The sequence below is a fragment of the Ochotona princeps genome, chromosome 4, assembly GCF_030435755.1.
Source record: "Ochotona princeps isolate mOchPri1 chromosome 4, mOchPri1.hap1, whole genome shotgun sequence".
Taxonomy (NCBI): Eukaryota; Metazoa; Chordata; class Mammalia; order Lagomorpha; family Ochotonidae; genus Ochotona; species Ochotona princeps.
This window is the reverse complement of record NC_080835.1, coordinates 76,009,756-76,025,759: the sequence shown is the minus strand read 5'-3', so window position 1 is coordinate 76,025,759 and position 16,004 is coordinate 76,009,756. Positions and strand designations below refer to the sequence as shown.

Below are 16,004 nucleotides of genomic sequence, written 5' to 3'. Positions count from 1 at the left end.
TATTCATTCCCTCCTCTTCACCCATGTAACCACTAGCCTGGTTAGGCTCCCATCAGTCCCTGTCTGTGCTTTTGTGAGTATACAGCCATCCTCATCCTCAGGCTGGTGCCTGGGCTGTGCAGCTACCATTGCAGTGTGAAGTCAGAGACACAGGATAGGGCAAAGCACATGGAAATGGGGCTCTGTGGAACTGTCTTAAAACACAGCCCACACAGTGCTCCATCCCTGCTGGGGTCCGTGCAGTAGGTGTGGATGGCATGAAGGTGTGAAGAGAACAGCTCCCCTGCTTGGCAGGGCCCGGGGGAGCTTCCAGTTGTTTGACAAGGCCCAGCGGATGTCTCTCTGACCACCTTGACGCAGTCTCACGCCCCTTTTGCATGGACACTCAAGCACCCCGCTGAGAATTCTGTAATCTATTGAGGCATTGTTTGCCCCTGTGAGATGGCTTTCGCAAGTAATATGAGCTTGAGAGTTAATGTTATTGATAATGTCCTGGTGAGTGGGCCTTTAACTGTGCACAGGAGTACAATTAAACCCATGCCATTTCTGGACACATTGTTGTGTGTCTACCCATTGCCCTGAAATCTGGCCCAGACATATAGCATGCCTTCTGGAAAACGGCTTAATAAGAATTTTGCAAACTAATGGAATCGATGGGAGTATGAGTGGAAACTGCTATGGCAAAAAATATAGTTACTGTGACCTTAAAGGCTAGCCTGTCCTTGCAACTCTTTAGAGCATAGAAAATGTAGCTGTTTTAGCCGCTTTTATAATTTTTTAACTAGAGGAATTATAGGGTGATTTTATTAACATCATAGAGATACACTTTTGATTATTGTTTGATTGTTTATGAGGTTGTAGAGCCTACAGTTGTAGGGGGATTTAATGTTTGGAACTTTTTGTCTTAGATCTTTATGTTTTTTCTCTTTTGATGTGTTTCTCCCACTAAGTGATAGGTAAGTTATGAAAATAAAATGTAGTAGGAATGTATTACTGATTAGCAAGTAAGCGCATGTGCCTTGGCCTTGGAGTCCTGGCTGTCACCCAATGGCCACTACTGAAGAATGAATAACGGCTTGCTTTAAAGAAACTGATTATAGTAACTTACAGAATAATCTTTAACAGCACCTGGTTGACCATGAAGTAAAAAATAAAATAATCAAACATCTGTGCATACCCACTTAGTCATGAAGTAAAAATAGAACAATCAAACAATTGTGCAGAGGCCTGTGATGTTCTAAGTAAATAAAAAGGACAACCTCTTCTTGAGAAAAAAGCAAGAAGGCACCAAGTGACAGTGTCTGTGTCTTTCTTTATCGCTGACTCCATGCACTCTTCTCGAGCTCCGAACTCAACTGGAGCTGGACTCCGGCACATCCCAAGCTACACGCCTCTGAGACAGAGAGATAGAGAGGATCTTGAGGCATCAACAGTAAAGTCCAGGTCACAGGGGCAAACCAAGAGAAAGAACTCCAAACCATGGCAAGCAATGAATGGAGTCTGGGTTCATTCCTCTGTCTGTGGCTGGAAAGCCTCCCACCTCAACCCAGACTTTCCTTATCTTCCTGGAGTACAGATCTGTGCCTGGCTGGCTCAGAGTGCCTCTGTCCTTGCACTTCACCTACAGGGTACCATTAAAGTCCTTGGAGTGCTGCACCTGCCTTCCTCGAGGCAACTTCCCCTTGCATGCCTCTCTCCTATAGCAGGGAGCAGCCCAAGAAGTCCTGATGGCATGCCATACTGTCACACCTCTGTGTTTCCATGGTCCACTCTGCTCTGACCACAAAGCCTTGCTCACCTGGCAGGTGCCCAGTTTCCTCCCCTCTCCCATACTAATGTTGGACATGGTGTGTCTCCCAAGGGGTGTCCAGGCCATGGCATCACACCTGTCTGTGCCTGCAACAGCCAGATCTGGGCTGATCTGAAGCCAGGAGACAGGTGCTTCATCCCAGGTTTTTTTCTGTCACCTTTGTTACCCAAGCGAGCACAGCCAGGGTGCCCACACGGTGGCACTGCTGCTCCACTCTAGGCAGGATTGGGCGTGCCTCATTTCTGGCAAGGAAGCTGGGTGAGCCAGAGAGAGGTCCCACAGGAGGACACCATGGGATCCACCTGGTCTTTCTCAATGGAAGGGGCACTACACCCTTGTGGTTATAGGAACCATTTGAAGCTGATTGCACGGCCCAGTTGAGGTTTATATGTGCAAAGACCCATGCAGGGAGGAGAAGCACCGTGCATGATCACAGAAAGCAGGCTTCTCCAGGGGAGCTGTGAGGAGACTCAAGCCAAGGTTCCCATTGTGGCCCAGCCTCTGACAAATCCCTTGGTCTCCTCTGCATCCTGTTCCTGTCTATGAAATGGGCACCAGACTGTCATCATTGCCGTTGATAATCATAAGGTCGTTAACCAAGCACAGACATCCCAAGGAGTCTCACCCTCCTGGCCACAGACTAACTGTGCAACTAGAGCCTGCGGTTCATTCATCTTGTGATAGAGGGGAAACCATGGAGGCAAGTGTGGGTCCAAGAAGTTAGAATTTTAGCCACTTTTTCAAAAAATTTTAGTGAAGTGACATATGTTTGGGGAGTGACTGGGGGGCATCAAACATGATTTTTTAATTCCCTCTAAGCAGGGAAAAGACACAGTTGAACTCCTTTTATTTCCTTCCTCTCCGAACCTTGAAGACAAAACTACCAAAGTACTTGCAGTTGCCGCATCCACAGAGCAGAGCTTTATCTAAAAAGCGGCTCGGCTCCTAGCTTCCGGCTGACCTCGTGTGCACCATTTGTGAAGGTAGAATCGTTTTATTCCGCAGGTTTTATCTTAGCCGGGGGGAGAGATGTTTTTTAACCTCCTCTGAGCTTATAAAGTATGACTGATGAGAGAAGTTCAAGAGCTAGGATTGTTTACGCAAAAGAGAATGCAAAGTGAATGGGAGGAGAGGAGGCTTGTTACAACCTACGAATCTCACATATACTATATGGTGGAAGGGGACCAAATGTTCTCTGGTTTTTATGGAGGGCATAAAGAAAAAGTAAAACTTAAGCACCACATAAGGGGTATAAGCCGGATAGAAGTGGCAGTTGGGAATGAGGGTTCATAAAGATGGTTTAGAAGTGTGTTTGAAACGCCAAGTAACCAAAGCTTTAAAAGTTTGTCTTCCTCTGCATATTCAAGTGGACATAAAAATACACAGACACTTGACACTAAACTGCAAATCATGGTAGCAGACACTTAGCCTACTGGCTGAGGTGTCTACACCCCACATCAGGTGCCTGAGTTTGCATACCAGATTCCTACTAATGCAAACCCTGGGAGTCAGCAGTGATGGCTCACCTGTGTGGGTCCCTGTCATCCACATGGGAAACCTGGACTGAGTTCCTGGGTCCTGGGTCCTGGGTCAACCCCAGCCATTGAGCTCTCTGCCTCTGTGTTCTATTTCCCTCAAAATACAGTATAATGTAAATCACAATGAACACAGTCTACACACACTTAGGCACAGGTACATGGATTTTGTCACTATAACAAATGAAGAATAATTGGCTTGTGTGGCTGTTTTACACAGGAGAGTGATGATAGGCTGTGCAAACAAACCAGGCACAAGTTGTTGAGGATTGCCACCAGAAAGGTCCCTTGCACACTTACCCTACAGCCACGGGGGGCAGGCATCTGTGCTCCATGCAGTCTCGCTCAGGCATGCTGGTAGACATGGTCTCCACTCTCTGATCACTGGTGAGTCACGCACCTGTCTTTCACCCCCTTCCCTTCTGCCAAAGCAAGCATCAGCCCACAGAGGCAGGAGATCCTACCACGTGTCTGGAAGCGGTAAACTTGGGAGGCTGGTGGACAGCCCTCCCCATCACCGCCCAGGGAGAACAAAGGGACCCCCTCTGTGGAAGGCAAGACACATTTGAAAAGGTGTCACGTGAGTGTAACTGGGCTTGTCCTCCTGAGTCAACCACTCTGGGAATCCCAAGGCTGAAAAGACTGGAAACTGTCTCATTTATTTCTTTTCCATCTGGAACGAGTTACAAAGGGGCCTTTCTCATTGCAGATCATGTCTTCAACAAATCTTTATTTAGTTCCAGCTAAGCCCCAGAAGTTGGGATTACAAAGCTGTGATACGGCAATAGCCTCACTTACGAGATTCTAATCGCCCTGATGGGTTCCCAGTTTGAAGCAGGCTCCACAGGGCTGCACATGGGAGTCACCAAGGTGGCAGACTTGTGCCGAGCTGGCGGGGTCCAGGGCTGTTGAGCGCCATGGCCCCAGGAGGTGCTGCCTTCCCGTCACCTTCAGTAGCCGTCGTCGCATCATCACCTGCTTTGCTGCTGCCTCACTGCATCCCTCCCTCTCACTCTTCCTAAGGCTTCCCTCCAGATCCTTCTACCCTTCGCCCACATTCCTCTGTGTTCATCTTTCACCAGTCTTACCTGTCATGTTTCTGTGCTCTCACGCCATAAGGTTTCCTGCCCATAAATGTTTACTCACCCTGGCCCCTCTGCTTAGCACCCTCCACATTCCCCAGCCTCCACATCAACAATGGAGGCTGGCTCTTCCCACGTGGCTTTGCCTAACATGACCGTCCTCTTGCTCCCCTTTGCTTAGGCATGAGACCACCACTGCCTTTATCACACTGTTCCTCCACAATCTCATTGTGCATCCATCTTTCGCATTTATGAGCTCAGGTAGGACAAAGGCTGTGTTCCAGATCATGGCAAACTTGCCAGCCATGCGTGGTGATAATTCAGTGATAGAGGAGCATGACAACATGAGAGACATTTGAGCAACAAAGTATCCTGTGTTTGGGTAGCATCCTGAGAGCATCAATGGAGATGGAAGACAGAAAGATCACTTAAGGAGCAAAGGTGATCACATAACTCCTTTTCTTATTTTTTAATTAATTGATTGATTAATTGATTAATTAAATTGGAAAGTCAGATTTACAGAGAGGAGAGACAAACAGAAAGGTCTTCCATCTGCTGGTTCACTCCCCAAGTAGCCACAATGCCCAGAGCTGAGCCGATCTGAAGCCAGGAGTCAGAAGCTTCTTCCGGGTCTCCCACGCAGGTGCAGGGTCTCAAGGCTTTTTGGGCTGTCCTCGACTGCTTTCCCAGGCCACAAGCAGGGAGCTGAATGGGACGTTGAGCAGCCAGGACACGAACTGGTGCCCATTTTGGATCTTGGTGCATGCAAGGCGAGGACTTTAGCCACTAGGCTACCATGCTAGGCCCAATCATATAACTTGTAACTATAAAAAAGGCTTAACTTGTTGGCTTCTTAATTGCATGACCTCAATTTCATTTTACTCTGAAATTAGAGTCAATGGAACCAAATGCATTTGAAATTTAACATGTTTTGTTTTAAAAACTAACATTTTTATTATGTGAGTATAATAACATTTATACTCTTTAGACTGGGTATGAAAAACATTTAGCTATAAACATGAAAAGCATGTTAGCCAAATGAATGAGTAATGCCTCCCATAGTTAGGCTTGGCTGGGAGTGACAGAAAACTCAACACAGCAGTGTACCGCTGAAGCTAAATGTCTCTCATGTGTGGAAATGCTGTTGGGCAGCCCCACCATCACCAGGGCCTGGGTTTGAGTCCCCACCCTGCCTGCCATCCAGCTTCCTGATGACCATGCACGCTGGAAGGCAACAGTTGGGGATCACATACCCGGGTCCCTGTCACCCCATGTGGGACACCCAGATTGCCCTCTGGGATCCCAGTTCCAGCCTGGCCAGCACCTAGCTGTTGTGCTCCTCTGAGGAGTGAACCACCAGGTGAAAGATCTCAGGCTCTCTGCCTTTCAGATAAAGTGAAAAACAAAACAAAACAAAACAACAGTCTATTGAAGGGATGTTGAGTAGAAGAGGGAAGGCCATTGCAAGGAGAAGGCAAAGGCTGGAGCCCAAAGACAGGGGCTGGGGGTTGGAGGAGAGAGCTGAAAGTTTCTCTTCTCCCTCAGGGCAGGGTAGAAGGCACTTAGGTGATGGGGACAGGGGCGAGGTAGAGCTGCTCTGAGCAAAGACATGGGCTCCTTGTAGCTGCTGGCCTTCCATCCTCGACCCATAGCTTGTGGTTCATGATCAAAGACAGCAGTTCTGGCTCTAGCCATGGTGTCCACATTTCAGCAAGAAGGCAAGGCAAGGTGAGGGACGTTTGTTCTTAGGATACTTCTCCAAACTGACCCCACCATTTCTGCCCCTATCCAGACCCAGCCGGAACCTATTCACGTATAAACAAAGCTGGGAAACTCCTTCTATGCACTGTGTGCATTGCTGGAATACAGAGGACAATAACCAGTAAGGGACAAGTATGACTTTACTCAACGTCTCTATACGTGGATAGCGCACAGTTTGGATGGATCATGACACACCCTGGCATCGTCTTTTCTCCAGACTTGGCTCTCTTCCCATTTTCTGTCTGCTGATAGACACTCATTTCCGTTTCCTTGCCAACACCTGCTGTCCACAGCATCCTAACTTGTCTTCCATGTCCCTCTTGCCCTCTTACAGGTTTTTTTTTTTTTCACACTGCACCCAGAATGATTATCTCGGAAAGAAAAATATGTCTTAACGTGTTGCTCTTTTGCTAAAGTCCCACAAATGCTACCATATAAACTTGGAACAAATACTCAAAACCCTCACAAGGCTTTCCTTCTGGCCCCAGCTCCATCCTGCCCTGCTCACCTCTCATTTCTTTAAAGTTTTTATGTTTTCTGTTAGTTTCATCTCTTCAAAAACATTTTCTTCTGATTAAATTCTTCAATGACTCATAGATCATACAGTAGCATCATTTTCTGCAAGAAAGTTCTTGATTTTCATTTCTTCAACTACACGTTAGTCATTTAGTAGCATATTATTTAGCTTCATGGTGTTGTTAATTTCTTTTTTCTTCCGGATGTTGATTTTGTTTTGTGGTTTTCATTTAAGGGGATGTATAATAGCTGTGTAATGGAGACTGTCATATCTAGTAACATGTCATTTAACTTCACAGCTTCATAAATTTCTATTTTTCTTTCTATTGTTGATTTTGTACTATGACTTTTTATTTGAGGGGATGTACAGTAGCTGTGAGATGGAGACTAACATCTCCAGATGTGAGGATACAATGTAGTATGCATTTCTACTTCCAGACAAAGATGGACTTACAATGAAACTGTGTACTATATCTTGACAATAGGATGCTGGACTCTCTGCCATTGTCCATACCCGCAATGATGGACATATGACTGTGTATGAAGAACTGTAATTTAGTAATGATACAGAGGAACTAGGTGGGGGGGAAGGAAATTGGGGTGGGGAGAAGGGAAATACCAGGAGCATAGGGAGCTGTATCATAATATGATAATAATAATAATAACAATAAAATGTAAAATGTGAAAAAAATAAAGTACCCCCAAATAGGACGAGAATTATCAGGTGTTTCTGGGCTTCAGCTTAAATTGCCCTTGAGATTGAATTCCTCCGCTGTCCCCTCCTTTACCTTAGCAATTCAACACATCAAAAACAACATTTGTTGGGCCCGGCGGCGTGGCCTAGCGGCTAAAGTCCTAGCCTTGAAAGCCCCGGGATCCCATATGGGCGCCGGTTCTAATCCCGGCAGCTCCACTTCCCATCCAGCTCCCTGCTTGTGGCCTGGAAAGCAGTCGAGGACGGCCCAAAGCTTTAAAAAAAAAAAATCTGTTTAAAAAACAGGCTGGAGGGGTGGGCATTCGCACGCTGGGCCCTGTTAGCATGCCTGGGTTAGAGGCTGTGCTCTGCTTCTGCTACAGCGTCCTGCTGCTGTACAGTGTGGGATGGTTCAATCACAGAAGTCCCTATACCTATACAGGAGACATGGGAGGAGCTCCCTGCTTCAGCCTGCTCTAGCTCTGGCTGCTTGGGAACAACTGGAGAGTGAATCAGGGAGTGGAAGAGCTCTATTCCTCTGCCTTGCAAATAAATAAAAGCAACTAGTAAAAATAGACTGGAATCTCTAACGTAGTGCCGTGAATGTACGTGTCCTTAGCTCATCTGGCTCCAAATCCTATGATGTCTAAGACATTCGCTACCCACCTATTCCACCAAGCTCCAGGCCTTTTCATCACAAATCTTATGGGAAGGTGCCATTTCTCTGTTTGACAGATGAGAAAGAGGGTCAAGAAGATCACTCAATTCTCTAAAGGTCACACATTTATCAATAAAATCAAATTTACACTCAAACCTTCCTCTCAGCTGCAGGCTGACCTTCTGGGTCAAGGATATTAAGCCCAGAGACTAGCCGTGTATTAAACACATGCATACACACCCCACCTTTCTGTGCCCTTGGACATCTCAGCCCCCAACTTGGTCTTGAACTTGAGATCCCGCTCAAGAATTGGAAGCCCTCCACGTCACCGGGCCCCGCCCTCTGTCCCGCCTCCCTGTGGACCTAGTCTAGGCTCCCATCACCCTCTGCCCCAACTGCCACTTCCTGTCCAGCTCTGGGAGCGACAGGTCAGTACCGCGGGTGGCCCCGGGGTTCCCCTAGGACTTTTCCTCGGACCGGCCCGCAAAGCGGAGCACAGGACTCTGGGTCGGTTGGGTCCCCGCTGAAGGCACAGTGCCGCAGCAGTCTGGGATCTCCATGGGACTAAAAGACCAGAGGACGCAGGCAGCGGTTGCTGGGCAACGGCGCCGCCCCGTTCCTCTGCGCGGTGCCTGGGAGTGTGTGGCGCGCGTGGCGGGGTACTCGGGCCGGGCGGACGACTGCCCCGACCTGGCTGTGGCTGTCCACCCAGGCCCACTTCCAACCCTGGGGACTCCGGCCCTGCAGTGGGCGCCTCCTTGGCCGGTGCCCAGCGGCAGGGCGCTGGCGCCGTTGCCACAAGTGCGCAGCCTTCCTCCCAGCTCCAGGTTCCATAGCAGGCACCTGTTCCGCCAGTTTCAGCCATTCCAGCAGGAGCGCACGCGCGGTCCTATAGGCTCCGGCCTTGTCTTACAGGAGGGCGCCGCTCACTTCATCTCGGTGCGCGGCGCCGTTTGTGTCATTGTTTCTATGGTGAGGAGGAGGACTACAGGTTCAGAGCTGGGAGGATTGCAGCCGTGGTCATGGAGACTCAGAGCAAAGGCTCGCTGTTTCTTCCCGTGATTTTTAGTTTCTGGTTCTGGGTGGCCTCTACTCCCATGCCTCGTTGTAAAAGAAAATCACCTGCACAGAGGCTACAATACACCTTAGTGGGGTGGGGAGGTGTTTGATGCAACAGTTAAGATGGGGTACCCTCATTCTCTCACCCTGCATGAGTACCTGGGTTGCAACGCCTGCGTGGTCACCAGTTCTAATTTCCTGCTAATGTCCACGTTAGAAAGTGTCCAATGATGATGGTGCAAGGACTTGGGTCTCTGCCACCCATGTGGAACACCTGGTTGGAGTTCCTGGCTCTTAGCCCAGCCTCAACTATTTTAAGACATTTGGAGAGTGAACCAGCAGATGGAAGATCACTCTCTGCTATCTCTCTGCCTTTCAAAAAAGCAAATAGAAATCCAAGATCAAATATGTGTTCTTGAGCCCCACACTAGGCTTACTGAGCATCTCTGGTGGGTGGGGAGAGCCGAAGCTTGTTACACAAGCCTCTGGATGCTCTCTTTCTGGCTTTGGGGTGAACTTCTACTGGCTATACTATTTGGCCCTCTGACTCAGAAACAACTGGGAAGTGATAAGCCCAAAGTAGCCAGGAAGAAGCAGAGTCAATTGGAGCACTGTGGGATCAATTTCTAACCCCTTCGGCCTATTTGTAGCTTCTTTTCACTCCTGAATCTTATAAGCAAGTGTGGATGTTTATATGCAAATGCCACATCCCTGGGCACCTGTCACACCTCCAGGTCCAAGCTTTTTCCTAGATGGAGCCATCCTAGCCCAGAGTCCGGCATTAGCATCCTCTCTTCCTAGCTTGCCTGTCAGCCACTCTCCTGGCCTCCCTCCTGCAGGTCCCCGAATCACAGGAGATAATGCCCGCTGTAGAGGAATGCTTTGCCAAGCGGTTTTGCCAGCAGAGAGAGGGCTGGCAGCTTTCCAGAAGGGTTGCCACAAATAATGAGTGTCCCTTGGCCTTAGCAGTCAGAGTGAAATGAATCATCCTGCTCTTACTCATGACATTTATGCACACTAATCTGCCATACAAATAATCACTTGGCTTGGTTTGGGAAGACTTATTAGCCTGACAATTCTCTTTAGTGTTTCATTGTTATTAATTTCATCGTTTATACTGCCCCTCCCCTTCAGGGATTCTGGTCCACAATGGCTGGCAATCAAGACAAAGATTTGCAGAGGTTTCTTAAAAATGTGGATGAGATTGGTAAGCACTGGGAAATCATCAACAAATGAAATGCTTTTTGAGAGGTGGGGTGGGTAAGGAGAAATGATTACTCCGGGTGAGTTCCTCAGTTGCTTGACAGCTTTATGACTCTTAAGGCAAAAAATGAAATTGAAATTAAGCAGAGTATTGAGAAGCAAGTTATATAAGAGCCTCAGGGAAGAATTTTCTGGCTAATTGATAGCACAAAAGCTGTCAACATTCTGATTGGAATTCAAGCCAGCAGCTCATCTCCACCTTTTGTCCCCTTTCTGGGTCTAAAGGGGTTGCTATTTCTGTTATGGATATAACTAGCTTAATCTTTATGCCAAGTGCCTGCCCCCCACTGAGATGAAAATTCGAAGCAGAAGCATAAATACAGGGTGCAATTGAGAGCAGAACTTAGTTAAAAGAGAGTAAATATAAATGCACCTTCACATGTGAGTATAGGTGACCCCACAAGAAGCAATGTCTGTCTTGAGTGGGCCAGAGTGGCCCATGAGGAGAGAGCAGAGAGAGTGTAGGAGGAGGCCAGAGAAGTTGGGACCCATAAGTTGGGGTGGGGGAAAGCAGAAGCTAAAAGCAAAACAGAGTGTCTCTCTGTATATCAAGGCCTTTTATAAGCTCGGGGGTGATGTCTTTAATTGAATGTACAGAGTGACATTTAGTGTGCCACTAAAATGATGAGCTTTCTGGGAGCTTTGTAGTGCCTCCGTATGGAGCTTCCATGTGTTTATGGCGTGTCCTCCTTCCTGGTCCCAGCAATGAGACAAAGGTGTCTCATGGGAAAGTCCACCTACTGGACTGCCAGACAAGAGGATGGGGTTACAATGCAGTGCTACACAGAAATGACGAAAAGAATCTCAATTCAGCCATTCCTGCCTAACCTTTCTGCATATATCATCTCCTCATTGCCTGTGAGTCCTTCAGGATTACTTAGGAGCCTCATCCAGCAGTCTGGGATCACTCTTGATTTAGGACAGAACTGTTTCTGTTTTTGAGCTGAATAGACAAAATCAAGTGGCTTCTCTCTAGATCCAGCAAATGACATGGGTGGCTGTGATTATCATTCTCTCCTCTGCCCACCTCAGCATGAAGGGTCCCAGAGGATAGACTCCTATCCCCACAGATCCCATTCAGACTATTACAAACCAGCTGGTCCCTGTTTGGATGACAGGGAGCTCGTCTGAGATCAGAAACCAACAGACAGACATCACTTTACAAATACGGAAGGTTTTCATGGGAAATGTGTGGCATGAAAAAGCATGGATTCTGTAGAACGTTTGTGCTGAAATAAACTTACCCATTAATTTTGTTTTTCCACATGCATTTTGATGTGCTCTCATATTTATATTGTGATTCTTGGTATGAGTCCAGAAGAACAAAAATCCTTTTAAAATGTTGAGATAATTTCATGAGCAATCCATCCCTTGTGTGGTTCCTTCTGTTCCCTGGTTGGCCTCCCTTTTGCTCCTCTGTGAATGCTATGCTGAGACAATCTGGCTCACTTTCCTCTCCAGGTGGTCCAGTCTCAGCACCTGGCATCACCACCTGTTGACTGGTGACCCTCATGTCTAGAGAGCCGCCCGGATGCCTTTTCCAGGCCTTAGGCTCTGAAGCCAAGTGTTGGGTCCTGCAAATACCTCAGTGTCTCCAAACTTGAGTCATCCTGTCTTGCTTCCCCTGCCTTCCACCTCCTAAGCAAAATTTGCTTTTCCTGTTGTCGCCTGGTCTCAGTTGGTGGCAGCACCACCCAGGTATACACAAATCCTGCGGCCTCCTTCCACCTCTCAACCCTACACCCAGTTACCTGGTTTCACTTGTTTCCCTCTCCACCTTCTGATCCTACTCACCCAGACTACTTCAACAACCCCCTAACTGTTTTGCTGCCTCCAGGCTTTTACTCCCTACAGAGTAATGTATCTAAAATGCAAATCTGGCCCAGACACTTCTCTACTCAGCTCCTTCACAGTCAGGATAAATTCCAAGCTCTCAACAGGACTGAAATCCTCACATGACCTTGTCCTTCCTTCTCTCACCTCCCGCCCCAGCTCACACTGGAGCAGTGGCAGACCACTCAGTCACATTCTGATGTTCTATCCGTTGCACATCGTCTTTGTCATCCCCCCTGCCTTTCTTGACTTGGCTAATTTTTATCCCGACTCGAAGTTCTTGCGCATGCCTCATTCTACAGTGTTATCATACAATAGAACTTTCTGTGATGATGGAGTGTGCTGCAGTCCGCACCGTCTGTGGAGGTGAACAGTGACCACATGTGACTGTTGCACAGTTACAGTGAGGTTGACGTGAATAAGGAAGCAAGTTTTTAATTTTATTTTCTGCTTTGTTGATTGGAGTGTACGTGGATCATGGGTATAGAGAACCTACTTCGATTCCTTGGGCACTTGTGCGTTGTGCTTCTAGGCATTGCAGAGCACAGTAAAAAAAAAATAATAATCATAATCTTCTTTCATGATAGCTATTGTCCAGATTGGAAAAGAGATGTTCAACAGGTAATTTTGAATGTGTTTAGCGATGCAATGAGAGTACATAAGTACAAGAGAATCTAACCTAGTTTAGGGGATTGTATTAGTCTGTTAGGGTTGCTTTACCAAAATACCACTGACTGGATGGCTTAAATAATACAAATTTATTTTCTCCAAATTTGGAATCTGGAAGTCCAAGATCTAAGTGTTTCCATGGCTGAGTTTTCCTGAGGCCTCTTTCCTTGGTGGATGGATGACCATCTCTCTGAGGGCAGTCATCTCTCTGTTCATGTTCTTCCAAAGACATCAGCCATTGTAATTTAGGACTCCACTCCTCAAAGGCCCTATTTCATATCCAGTCCCCTTGAGGGGTAGGGTTCCAGCATATGGATTTGGGGAGAGGCAAGTTTGAGTTTATAACAAAGGCCAGATACAGTTTTGAAGGAGGACAATTTCAGCCAAAATTTGATGAGTGGTTAGGACTTGGCCATGGATGAGAACATCAGAGAGTATTCCAGGTAGTACAGAAGGCAGCTGGGAGCTCTTGAGAAACTGAAAGATTGAAAAGTCCTATATGGCTAGAGAGGCGAGATCAGCCTGCAAGAACTGTCATCAGAGGGAAGGGAGCCCAGATCAAGGAAGAATTTGTGAGCTGCATTAAGAAATTTGCTTATCCCAAGAGTGGTGAGAATCTTTGGAGAGTTTGGTTAGAGAAGGCTTAGAAAGTCAAGCCAGCTGTGGTGTAGAATGTAGGTTGTAAGAGGAAAGAAAAATAGGCACTAAGAGACAAGTTAGGGACTCTTAGAATATTCTAAGGAAAATGGAACTGGGAGCTTGGTTTAGAGTTTGGTGTGGGAACTGGACACAGTAGGTTGATATAAGATGTGTCTCAGCCATGAGGTCTGAGGGAGAATGAAGGCTAGAGTGAGTCTTGAGAGTTTCTGATGACATTGCCGGTGGATGGTAAGGCTGTTTATTGAAATGTGAATTTAAAGCTGAAACATTTGGTAGAAAAGGAAAATGAACATGTTTGATGAGTAAGATACTGTAGTGGACCAACTCCTGGGAATTTACCCAGATGAAATTGAATCAGCATATGAAAGGGTTATCTGTACTCCCGCGTTTACTGAAGCTCAATTCACAGCAGCTAAGATGTAGAATCAACCCAGATGTCAATCAAACTGAGGCCTAGATAAAGAAAATGTGATATGTAAGTACTATGGAATAGTACTGAGCCACAAAAAAGAATGAAATCCCGTCTTTGCAACAAAATGATTCAACTGGAAATCATTTTGCTTAGTGAAATAAGCCAATCTCAAAAAAAAAATTTTATTTAGTAGGTGGCAGTTAGAATAGAGAATGAGAATTAAATGAGAATTAAATGGACATCTTGTGTTATGATTGTCATTTTTGGTCCTTGTTTATATTCCTGTGGAACTATGGTCTTCCCACTTTTTACTTGGTGAATATTATGGTTATTGGTGAATTAAGCCAGTGAATATAAAATGGATTAAAATTACACCTTTACAAAAAATAATGAAAAGAAGCAGAGGAAGACAAGAAGGGGAATTGGGAAGTTATCTTCATAGAATTGTACTTAGGAAGTACAACAGATCTGTTCTATTTATATTAATAATTTTTAAAGAAAGACAGTATAGTGAAGATGGTGATAAAACAGTTGGTCCTGCCATGCCTGACTTCAGGAGAGAGAAATGAGCTGGAGAGATTGTTCAGGAGGCAAGATTGACATTTGAATGATGTCTGGAGCCATCACAGAGAATGCCTGAAAGAAGGTATCAGAGAAGAGGTCTCCAGATAGGGATTTGAGGATCGCTACGACTTAAAAGGTAGATTGGAGAGAGGATGGCATTGTGGCACAGTGGTTTGGCTGCAGTTGCAGCTAATGTGTCTGAGAAAGCAGCAGGGGAAGGCCCTAATACTTGGACCTCTGCTACCCATGGGGTAAACCAGGAATTCCTGTCTTTCACCTAGCCCAGACCTGGTTTTGTGGACATCTGATGGGTGAGACAGCAGATAAAAGAAGAAATTTCTCCCTCTCCTCACCCACTTCCACTGCCTTTCAAATTAAATAATTTTAAAAAGACAAAAGGAGAAGAGAAACAATAAAAAGGAGGCTTAAAGATGATGGCTGAAGACATAGGGAAATTAAATAATTCGGTTATCAGAGTGAAGGGAAAAACCAAAACCAGAGAAAAGGAGGTGTTCAACATTGTCACTTGTTCCAGAGAGTTTAGTCAAAATAAGGACTAAAAAGTGACCACTAAGTTTAGCAAGAAGGAGATGTTTATAACCAATGGGAATGACTTTGAAACAGTAGTGAGAAAATAAATTTTCATGTGTTGAAGAAGAGGGGGCTTTCATTTCTAGCAATATCACTGATTAGGTAGTCCAAAACTCTTGCTACTACAAAACATTTAGAAAAGCTGGAAAAAATATAGTAGATATCAGAATTTTAGTAAACATGTTTATTAAAGTTGTAAACCTTACCTTTACAAGAATAGAAAAAAGATTATAACACCTAAACTTGTACAAAGGGAGCAAAGAAAACTCCATGTATGCAACAAGGAGAAAAAATGGACAGGCAGAAAACAGAGGAAAGAGAAAATATTTTTGCGTAGATGGAAGGCATAGAAGTAAACTAATACTAGAACTCAGTCTAAATACTGCATCAAAAATCATTCTAAAATAGACTACTTTGCTGTTAAAACACATTGCCACAATGGATTTTTTAAATCCAGCTATTGTAATGTAGACACCCTTGAACACATGAAAGTTGAAACTTCAGGGCCCAGTGCAGTAACCTAGTGGCTAAAGTCCTCACCTTGCATGGACCAGGATCCAATATGGGCAACAGTTCTAATCCTGGGAGCCCCAGTTCCCATCCAGCTTCCTCCGTGTGGCCTGGGAAAACAGTCCAGGATAGCCTAAAGCTTTGGGACTCTACACATGCATTGGTGATCCTAGAAGAATCTCCTGGCTGCTGGCTTCAAATCAACTCAGCTCCGGCCATTGCGGTCACTTGGGGAGTGAATCAGCAGACAGAAGATCTTCCCTCTCTGTTTCTCCTCCTCTGTATATATGATATTGCAATATCCCACATGAGACTATACATTAATTTTTTAATTTCATCATTGTTATCTGTAGCATTCAGCATAATATCTAGCTCATAATAAGCTCC

The 16,004-nt window shown here is 45.9% G+C and overlaps 1 protein-coding gene across 5 annotated transcripts in view; it reads left to right on the top strand.

The window, feature by feature from the left end:
* The first annotated feature begins 8,399 nt into the window (after positions 1–8,399).
* TTC12 (tetratricopeptide repeat domain 12) overlaps positions 8,400–16,004 on the top strand; it is a 42,780-nt gene continuing 35,175 nt past the window's right edge. For 2 of the 5 annotated variants that reach the window (XM_058663902.1, XM_058663899.1), the window contains exons 1-2: positions 8,400–8,484; positions 10,250–10,322. In XM_058663902.1, coding sequence (XP_058519885.1) covers positions 10,265–10,322 — 58 coding nt within the window. In that variant the 5' untranslated portion in view covers positions 8,400–8,484; positions 10,250–10,264. Of the gene's footprint in view, positions 8,485–8,513; positions 8,685–10,249; positions 10,323–16,004 lie in introns of those variants that run through there. The other 3 variants (XM_058663903.1, XM_058663904.1, XM_058663900.1) reach the window with 3 other exon arrangements.